The sequence below is a fragment of the Echiichthys vipera genome (assembly GCF_963691815.1).
Source record: "Echiichthys vipera genome assembly, chromosome: 13".
Classification (NCBI taxonomy): Eukaryota; Metazoa; Chordata; class Actinopteri; order Perciformes; family Trachinidae; genus Echiichthys; species Echiichthys vipera.
The window spans coordinates 5,836,245-5,846,986 of NC_139838.1; the positions used below are offsets into that span (position 1 = coordinate 5,836,245).

At 41.6% G+C, this 10,742-nt stretch overlaps 1 protein-coding gene across 3 annotated transcripts in view; it reads left to right on the top strand.

The window, feature by feature from the left end:
* The window catches only part of thrb (thyroid hormone receptor beta), a 159,626-nt gene extending 149,189 nt beyond the window's left edge, over window positions 1–10,437 (top strand). For all 3 annotated transcript variants that reach the window (XM_083925766.1, XM_083925767.1, XM_083925768.1), the window contains one exon: window positions 1,272–10,437. In XM_083925766.1, coding sequence (XP_083781892.1) covers window positions 1,272–1,513 — 242 coding nt within the window. In that variant the 3' untranslated portion in view covers window positions 1,514–10,437. The remainder of the gene's footprint in view (window positions 1–1,271) is intronic.
* Window positions 10,438–10,742: the final 305 nt, after the last annotated feature.

Consider the following 10,742-nt stretch of genomic DNA (forward strand, 5'->3'; position numbering starts at 1 on the left):
GCACTGTTGAGGGGTTAGAGGTCAGGGATGGGGCCATGATAACATTGTTTAATAAGTATGCGGTTTTCAAATCTTCCCACTCTGGGACCCGGCTTCAAAAGATCCTGTTTTCAGGCTCCAATAACACTGTGTGTGGATGGTCGGCCAAGACGATGCAAAAGTTGTGCGGTTACAGGAAAACGCGCCTCTGTGTGGACGGGCCCTGAGTGTGAATCTGTGTTGGACTAACCATTAGCCATGTGCTTCATGAACTCAGTTAGTACAATGATGGCAATAATGGTCTAACCTCTGAAACTAAGATCCAAGTCATCCTTTAACCTTCAGATACCTGTCTTAAAATGATCAGACAGGTTCTAAACAAACCCAGAAGTGAGTCAATTAATTTCATCGAAGAAACCACTGGTTTCAAAGGTCATCAGTGGGTGTTATCAGCCTCATAGTTATGAGTTAGAAGAAGCAGCTACACCTAGCATTAGCTTCAGAAGGCTGTATCATCTGTTCATATCTTAGCTAGTTCGTTAGCTTGGTCAGGAGCCCTTGGTGTCACCTTTTAACGCTCTGGGAGATTGTGGTCTGGATTAAAGTACTAACTTTCCTGGCGTTAGTTAAGAACGTTACATCAAGAATGTTATGTAAGACAGAGCCTAAACAGAAAAGTCAACATTGACTTTTGGTTTTAGATGGGACGCAGTGGTCTCCCAGGTGAAAGTCCTGTGTTTGTTTGACACCATTCACCACCCCAACTTTCCTCCTTGAACCTGGGGTAGGTTTAATGCTTATGTTGGGTAAATAATAATAAATAAGTAATAATAATTTCATCATAATTCAATTGTTCTGAGAGAAAACTTGACTTCTGCAACTCCTCTTGGCTTGGTTTTCAGACTTTAGAAAATCTTTGTCTGCTTCAAATTCTGGTGTTTTGTTTATTTTTGCTTTTTTATGTACTTCACCTTCAAGTGGACTCTCAAATGGCCCGCTTAGCCAACAAGGAGGTAGAGTAGTGCCATAGTGTCTCATATCTCTGGTAGTGATAAAAAAAAAAAAACTAACTAGCTTTTCAATCGTCTGGAATCGAGCGTGGAAACAAAGGCGAATGGTAAAATGATTACCCAAACTGTATGTTGTAAACATTTGTATAGATGAAGAGAATCCCCAAATTGTATAAAGCCGTAGTTTTCCCTTAATTCAGTAAAAAACATTTTCACATATGCTCTCTACTTTAAATTCCCACAGCCCACTTTCTAACAACATCCATGTGTTTTTGTCGTCAGATCGGCCGGGCCTGAGTAGCGTGGAGCGAATTGAGCGCTGCCAAGAGGAGTTCTTGCTGGCCTTTGAACATTACATCAACTACCGCAAACACAAAGTGGCGCATTTCTGGCCCAAGCTGCTAATGAAGGTGACGGACCTGCGGATGATCGGCGCCTGCCACGCCAGCCGATTCCTTCACATGAAAGTGGAGTGTCCCACTGAGCTATTCCCTCCTCTCTTCCTGGAGGTCTTCGAGGACTGACCAATGGATTTTAGTGTACGTGTGTGTGTGCGTGCATGTATGTGTGTGTGTATGTGTGCATACGTCAGCGCCTGGGCACCCTGGTGGTCTCAGGGGTGGAACCATCAGAAGGCCCGTCACAATGAACTTTCTATTAGCACTACTGAGTGTCACTTCATTCCATAGTTTAGGAGTAGCTCTCTGGTCTAGTTTTGGATGGAACCATTCCTTACAGTGCGGGTACATGTGAATAGCATTCTGTTCTTTTTGTTTTTGTTGGTTTTGTTGTTGTTATTGTGGATATAACCTCTCACCTCGGATTTTACTATAGTTTTTTTTTGTTTGTTTGTTTTTTAGATGATTGTACAGTTGGCATAAATAATGGTGATTTTATCAACACTTGTTCATACATTAGAAACCATGCAAATGTGGTGTTTTCCTTCCTTTTTGTTGAAAAACTCAAAATGGCTGCTCACCTGAATAAGACATTGTTAGAAACCTGTTAGGCTTTCTCCCACCTGCTCGACTTTATTGGACCAATTTGTTGGTATATTAACTGTCATATATAGTCCATCATCCATGTGGTGAGCGTCTGAGCTGTTCAGTGCCTCGCCATCATAATGTGACCACACATCACAACGTTAAGTTGTAACGCGGCGTTTCAGAGATGTCGGAAAAATCTGAATTTTGCACCAGACAACAACTAAAGGCAGAACTCCGAGTACAGACCCGGGCAAGATGTTGCAACATTAACTTTTCTTAGACAACATTATGTGACATCACGACATGGCAGTCACTGTAGGTAGCTACACAGTTTTGAAATGTGAGGCTCCAAAAGAATTCCTAAATATCATGGACAACTTTAGCTGTTGCAATACAAAAGCATATTAGGGCCATTGAAAAAGAAAAACATTTTATTCATAAAAAGAAAGGGGGTGATATTTTGAAAAATGTCATATTTCTTGTTATGTCTCGGCCACTTTAGACAAAATATCTGCCAAATGTAAAGAATGTTTATGTGACACCTCAGTCAGAAATGTGCAAGAAAGATTTGTACATTTACGGAAGTAAACCACATAGCTTTGCCTTTGATACATTGTAAGTTTATAGAAAAAAGTCAACTAACTAAATATTTTTGGTTTTAAACATTCATGTGGAAGGCACAGTGAATCCTTCCGCCTAACTATCTGTGGATGGGAACTTTACCTTAAGGCCTGTAAGCCTATCATCATGTCATGTCAGAAACATTAAAAATGTTTTTGAAAGAAATAATAATAATAATAATAATCATTTGTCAGCTCCCCTGTAGTAACTCTGAGGACCCCCTAGGGGTCATACACCCCCTGTTGAAGAACTCTGCCTAAGGACTTTTTATATAGCAAATGCAGTGCTGCAGCGATAAGTCATTGGTCAAGCAAAGGTTCCCTACTTCTAGTAAACTGAATATCTTTGGGATGTGTCAGGCATTTTTCCTTTATTTTCTTTATAAAACTAACAATTAACTAATTAATGGAGAACATAATCAGCAGATTATAAATAATGAAAATAATAGTTTGTTGCAGTCATAGACTGTATAAAAAATGCACGTATCATAACCAATCCAATCGAACTCGCCTACTTGTCAGACTTTGACTCCGCCTCATTTTCTCTTACCAAAAAAAGGGCATGTATGTGACGTTGGGGGGAAGGGAGATACGTCCATCTGGCTGACGTATACCTCCGAGGAGAAGTGAAGGCCAGAGGCTAGCTGTCACTTAAGACCACGCCCCTAATTATTCATAATATTTAACCTCCAATAAAATAAAAACTAGCCTGGTACAAAAAAATTCACCCCCCTCAGTGTTGTCATGGAGATATGACCTAAACATACAGACTAGAATGTTTTTTTGTCCCAGGCCTTTAACAGGTTTAATGATGCTGTGAAAACGGCCTGTTTAATATGGGGGTCAATGAGAAACTACCCTAGTGTGAAACCTGCCCCCAGTGGTCACTCAGAGAACTGCAGTTTTTGGCACTTCCATATTGGATCAACCTGGAAGTCGCTGTGGTGGGGGCTTGGTTGCAAACAAATAAAACAAATGAAAGTATTGATCCATGGCCCTAATAGACTGTCAAAGCTAAACGCATGAAGAAACTACTTGTGTCCATGTTTTTTGCCACACAAACAGACTTGTAAATTCAGACCTCCGACATTGAAAGGAACGCATGTTAAAATGAGCTTGTTCATGATTGCCAGAGACTGGTCAGGACTAACTAAAGCACATAATGACACTGATGTCAGGAGAAGACAATCATATAGTCCTCGTTGTTGTCTAACAATGCCACATGCTGTGCCAAAATCAAGTGAATGATGCCCTCCTTATTGAATCCCTGCTGGGCTTGACTGGTTGTGCTAGTTAGTGCATGCCACTCACACAGTCTTCCCTCTGACTCGTGTTTTAGTCTGCGTTAGCAGCTTCTACAGTACTACCAGTATAAGTTTTATGTGTTTCATCTCGGCCACGCTGATTTCATCTTCTTCTTCTTTTCTTTCATAACTCCCTGATAACAAGGGGCTGTATGTTAAAACAGTGACGTCATGGTGCTATGGTGGGCTGGGGAAATAGCTGATTGAACTGTATTAGTGACATGCAGTAATCCATTTGTATAACAGCCCACCGCCCTCTTAGGATGACATGCATATACACTAACACACATACATGCACAGATACAGTACATACCTGTACACATACTGAACACATGCACATACCGTATATGCATGTGCCTGGATAACATATGGGTCAGACCCCCCACTGTCACTAACCAGTGGGATTAGGAGGCCAGGTGAACATCGGCTGGCCCACAAACAGTATGATTTATCATCAGCAAAGTACACTGAGAACGCTGATGAGATTGTGAAAACGTAGCGCTTTTTCCTTTCTTTTATTTTAGCCGGAATGTTCTTTTTTTTTTCTTCTTGTTGTTCTAAAAGCCTCTCTACGGTATTGTCGTTTGCAATGTGACAAAACATTTGCTCTGTATATCTCGCTTTCTTATGCTTCACACTACTCCTCAAAGCAGCTTGTGGTTTTTTTCCCCCTTCTTTTCTGTGAAGTGATGCCTTTTTTCAAAGCAATAGATTTTGCTGCAGTGTTTGAATGACCCGGACCTCACACACACACACACACCTCGCAAACTGTACAGACTCAAGATAAATGCACAGACAATCAGATGGAGAGAGACTGATGGGGGGAGTAGGGCGCCCTGGCTCAGGCAGCCCGGTTGACATGTAGGGTCGGGCCATGCCGAGCCAGAGCCGTTTGGATAAGTAACATTGGCCATGTTTACATGCACCCCTGTTGTCCGTTAATCCTGTTGAGGTCATCTTCATGTTAGGTTGTTTGCAGGAGCCTTTGATACTCTGTGATGGAGCCTGCCAGCAGCCATTAATAAACCAGTTGAAAGTACAGCAAAAATCAAAATGATGTCCCATCAGTTACTACTGTTTCTGCTTGATCACTGAAAGTCAGTAACTACAGGCAGTGACTGACAAGATGAGCAAAAGTGAAAAAATGTGAAATACATGTGGTCAGTTATCACAACCGGGGCTGGTTGCACAAACACACACGTTAGACTGATCTATAGAGTTAGGCCTGGCTTAATTCTGCCCTCAGGCTTGTCCAATGGCCCTTTTCAACCAAATAATCCCAGGAGCTAAACTCAGGAACTCAATGAGGACCTAAAAGTTCATTTGGTGCATTTGTGTTTGCATTAACATTGCATCTGAAGAACAGTGAGGATTACAGAACTAAAAAGTAACAAGTGACAGCTTTGAGACTTCATTTTGTAAACACTGCCTTCTGGTTGTCTTTTGTAATGTACTGCTTCATGATCAATGCTCTACTTTAATACAGAAACTCATCGAAACAAAACTCTGTTAACTCGCTCTATCTTACCTCTTTTTAATCTTTGTAGACTTTTAGACTAGTCTCAGGAATTTGGCTGCATGACTTTGTTTAACCATCAACAACATTTAAAGAAATCCCCATGCTAAGCCCCATGCTAGCATGGGGACTCCACCCTTCCAAACATACTACCTCAGGAAAAGGGACAAACCATGGCCCAGGAACCAAAACTATGTTCCTTAGGTTGTAATGCAAGTAAAGTTCCTATTTCTAGGGTCTCTGCACAGATAAAGGGACATAATGAGTTAAGACACTTGCACAAAATAAAAATGGACTCATTTCAAGCACATGAATTTACTTTTATTTTACTTAGGGGCAAAACTCCACAGCAAGTTGACAGACATAGCAAACATTGGGTCATTTGTACCAGGCCCCCAGGAAGTGCAGAGGGCTTTAAAGCCAATTTGACAAAGCTGTCAAACCCGTGCAATTACAGCGGCCGGGCCCGTCACATGAGACACAGGGCCCTAAAAGACTTTTTCCCATCGACTTACATGTTAAAGAGTTATCTGTAAATCCGTGGATAATTTTTTTGTAGCGTCACAACCCCCAGGAAATGACTCGCGTTAATATCAGAATTCGATCCAGTCAGTTCGATAACATTTGGAAAGTCCAAAAGAGCCGCATGATCTAATCATTTAATCTCCTCTCAAACGCACAATTCGAGCTTTTCATGGGAACAATTACAGCATGATGGCTGTTGACCATTAACAATAACTATATCCTCTGCTCTTTGTCCCCCAAGCACCAACGGGCATATTTAGCTCACTTTCTTTGAGATTTATAAAGATATTACTCTTGTCCTTAGCTGCTGTGAATCAAGGTTTGTGGAATATTTCCATCAATTTCCTTCAGTGACGTTGCAGAGGAACTAATGCTACAGGGCCAGTGTGGGCAAGAGGATTAGGGGGACCAAGAAGCCTCCTTCCATCTTATGGGAATTGAGCGTGAAATTCAACTAAATCTAGACATATAAAGATCATCAAGATTAGACAGTTTAATGAAAATGAAGTCTGAAGTGTAATGTTTGGTTAGATTTAAGTCATTTCTCAAATCTGCTTGTGCAGCCAGCCCTGGGTTTCTCATAGTCAAAGTACCAACTTTCAAGGTTAGTGGTCTTTCAGGTGAGTCACAAAACCTAGTTCATTATTCTTGACAGAGATGAGATGTATGACGTTCTATTTTTCATAACCTGGCTACTAACCTTTTAAAAAATAAAAACAGAACTTGAAGTTCCAACAAATCCAACTTCCAATCCAAACCTACATTTGTGAATGATTTCACTCCATTGAATGGGTGTTCAAATCAGTGGTTATCAGCCTCATAGTTATGGGGTATAAGCAGTATCCTACACCTCCCAGTAGGTTCAGAAGGCCTTTATCATATATACACATGGTAACGGTCAATGTTAGCTTGGTCAGGACTCCTTGGTGTCACTTTTTAATGCTCTAGGAGTCATGTTTTGAATTCAAACAAAAATGAACAAAACTATGTTGTAAGGTTAAGGAAAAGATTGTGGTTTTGGTTAAAATACTAAATTTTATGTAGGAAAGTTAACTGAAATATTCACCATCGACTTTTGGTTCTACATGGGATGCAAACCATTTCTCCTGAGTGAAAGTCCTGTGTTTGTTTGACCCATCCACTACAACTTTCAGTACTCAGATGCGTGATCCAGCTTACCAACAGAATAGATGATACGGCCTACTGAGCCAAGTGGGAGGTAAAGTAGGGCCATCCTGCCTCATATCTGTGGTAGCGATGACACCCATTCAATCGGCTGTCCAAACAGGGCAATAAGCCAGACTTTACAGCAGCGATCACTGCACACAGCTTAATCTTGTAAGATTTTGGCAAGGGACCAAAACCTAATCTCACATTAACTTAACATATTTACAGTGACCTCCAAAACTGCATTCATCAGTTTCAGTTGGCCATTTGGTGGCAGCACTTCATAAAAGGTAGAAAATCACTCGTTTGAAATATTATGGCCTTATAAAGTTGAGATGGCTAACACGTTAGCCATAGCCTATATACACCTGCGGACAGAAGCTAGCATTACTTAGGAGTGGTGTTTTTGGCGACCTGATGAATGTAAGTCTAATATTCACTCTCTGTTCTGAGAACAATGTCTGGCTGTTGAGCAGCTACTGTAAGTGCTTCAGTATGTTCACCAGCTAGCGGCTAACTCTGTCCGCTTGCACACTGGTGGAGGAGAGGTAGTGTAGTTACTTACCTGAGCTTGTCTGCTGAAAACAGATACCTGGTAAAAGAGTGGATGAGAACGCTGAAATAGATCCAACACATTAACGCTGTGGCCCATAAAACTCCAAAAAGAATTAGCTGAAAGAGACTAAAAGGCTCCGCCGAGCTAAGGAGCGCGGGATTATTTTATGTAGTCACTGCAAGCGATTTCCTTCACAGAGAGTCATTTGACTGGTTCGTATGAAAGGATTAGTGCAACTTTAAAGGAGCAGTCTGTAGGATTTAGGGGAATCTATTCAAATATTCATATTTACGTTTTCATTAGTGTTTATACATGAAACTAAGAATGTTTGTGTCTTTGTTAGCTTAGAATGAGCCTTTCCTATCTACACAGGGAGCAGTCCTCTTCCACGCAGTCTACCTTGTTTCTAGAGTAGCCCAGAATGGACAAACAAACACTGTCCCTAGAGAGGTCCTTCGGTGTTGTTTTCTTTATCTGAAGGCCACCATAGGTTCTACTTCCGTCCTGTTCTCCTTAAGCACTTTAAGCAGCGATGGTTGAAGGGGCGGCTACGGCATTCCAGAAACATTCCAATGGATTCTTAACGCTGTAGCTCAACTGTCTGTACGAGAGAAAGACTGGTTTGCCGTACCAACTACAACAGCGAACTTTAGGAAGGTTTTTGGAATGCAGTAGCCGTCACATCCACTATCCCTATTCCCAGGGCCTCAAATACTATCGTTGTGTCACGGACCTTTTATGTTTGATACAGACGCACGAGGCAACCTTAAGGGTATGTATCCAACGTACCAGGCTTTCATCTGTGGCAATAAGTGCCCAGGATTGAAGTCTGTAGGGGGGAGGCTGGCCTTGGTGGACTTTCACCCAGGAAATTGCAGTTTGTGTCCTGTTCTTTTTTTAGTCCTGTCAGTGCAGTTACTATAGAAACGCACTTGTTTTAACCCCACCCACGATCTTTTCCTATTCATGACCAAGTGGTTTTGTTGCCTCAACCTAACCACAAAGTTTTGTTTGAATTGACAACATTAACCACGTGTTCCTCGCGTTTAAAACAGCAGCCGTAGTGGAGTGTCACTGTTACCCGTGCAGGGCTACCCAGTGTGTTGAGGTCCTGACGAAGCATCCGTAAGTGATGAGTAAGGATGACAACGAGATGCTACTGCCCACTTTGAAAGTGAGGGTCGAGGGAAGGAGTATTCATTCAACGCTAAATGCCACTAAGTCCTACACACTGCTTCTTTAACCCCAAAAACTGAGCTAAAAGTGAAAAAGAGAAAATAATAGTAACATGAATCTTTACTTTTCATAGTTAATGATAAACCGGACTTCTCTAGAATGATTGATTCTCATTGTCTCAGCATATCCATCTGGGAACTCTCGTTTGGAGATCTTTTGGGAAGGGGCGAAAATACTGGTTGCCGATTGGATAAACCATCTGTCTATCACCAACATACGGGCCAAATCAACCAATCAGATCAAGGAAACGTATGACGTACTAACAGCGTCGAGGTAAAGCTCAGAAAGTGAACAACATGTGGGTAAAGGATATTTTCCGTTTGTGTAACGTGAATTTACGGATCAAAGGCCCAGTTTCAGGAGCCCGGTCCATATTCAACAGAAGGATCCAGAGAAAAAAGAGTTAGTGAGCAGCTTGCTCGATAGCTGCACTCATCTCATCCGTGGATGCCTCCATGTTGTTTACACTGAACAGTTGCTTCTCATTTCGTCACTTAAATCTGCCTCAAAACCAACACTGATCGGTTCAGTCACTTGGAAAACTTCTCCAAACTTTCTCCACCGCACGTTACCAGACTGATCGGAGAGTAAAATACAATGGAGCTCAGAGATCAGGATGGGCTCACGAGGCTAGTTAATGATACGAATGTTTGTGTTTTTCTTTAGGTTATGTGCAAACTGGAGTTGATGGCCTTAAGAATACGTTATGACCATATTTACTTGAAGTGTCACATGCACAGAGCTGTTGGTGCATGTAAACATAGTCAATGCTGCATGCTGGTTCAGATGATGTTTACTGTTCCTGAAGAGGTGCCAGCACTCTGTTATCTCTCCAATGAGTTGTTACTCTTAAGGTTACTCAGTTACAAACCAATAACAAGAGTTGCACCATAGAAAAGCTATTTTACAGTACAAAGGAAAAAGGATGTATATTTTCTGACTGCAGATTTTTTTTACCGATGTTGTTAGCATAATGTAAACATGATATTGTTTTGCATAGCGTTAAAAAAAAAACAGTATCTTGCTCTCAAACCCATTTCCACACTGCAAAAGAACCATGAGCAAGATGTTCTGACTCATAAAAACACTTTAATTAGTGCAGCTTTAGTTCTACTGTTTAAAAAAAAAAACGACTCTAGCTGGACTTCACCGTCACAGAAGAGCAGAACACATTTATGGTCAACTTCTTGGTCAACCAGCATCCGAGAAAAAGTCGTCCACCGTAAAACACCGATTTCTCTCCTTGTGTGTTTGAGTGTCTTCTTGTTCAACTCAACTGTTCAATAAGTACTGGAAAAAAAGGGAAGTGAGATCAGGTGTGTGGAGGTGTAGGAGTTAATCTGTGGCCAGAAAAACAGAAGATGAGAAAGTTCTCTTGCACTCGGCATTCACCGGAAACGTTGTGCGGTGATCTGTTGTCCAGCACTGGACTGTGCTTTGACATGAGCGTGGAGTTTTTCATGAGGATATATTTTGATGCTTATGACTGACTATGATTGCAGCTAATGTGAACTGGTTCTTGAGAATAAAGATGGTTTTGAGAGAATTTGGTTTTGTACTTTTATTTCTGTTGCATATGTGTGTGAATGTTCTCGCTGGTGTCTTTTAATTGCTTGTGATTGATTGAAAGGAGGCCCCACCATGCCAGGACTTTTTGTCCATCCATCCATCCATCCATCCATCTTCAACAGCTTGTCCCTATCGGGGGGGGGGGGGGGGGGGGGGGGCTGACATCCTGGACAAACCCTGGACAGGACGCCAGTCTATCACAGGGCACATAGAGACAAACAGAGACAGACAACCATTCACACCTACAGGCAATTTAGAGTCAACAATGAACCGA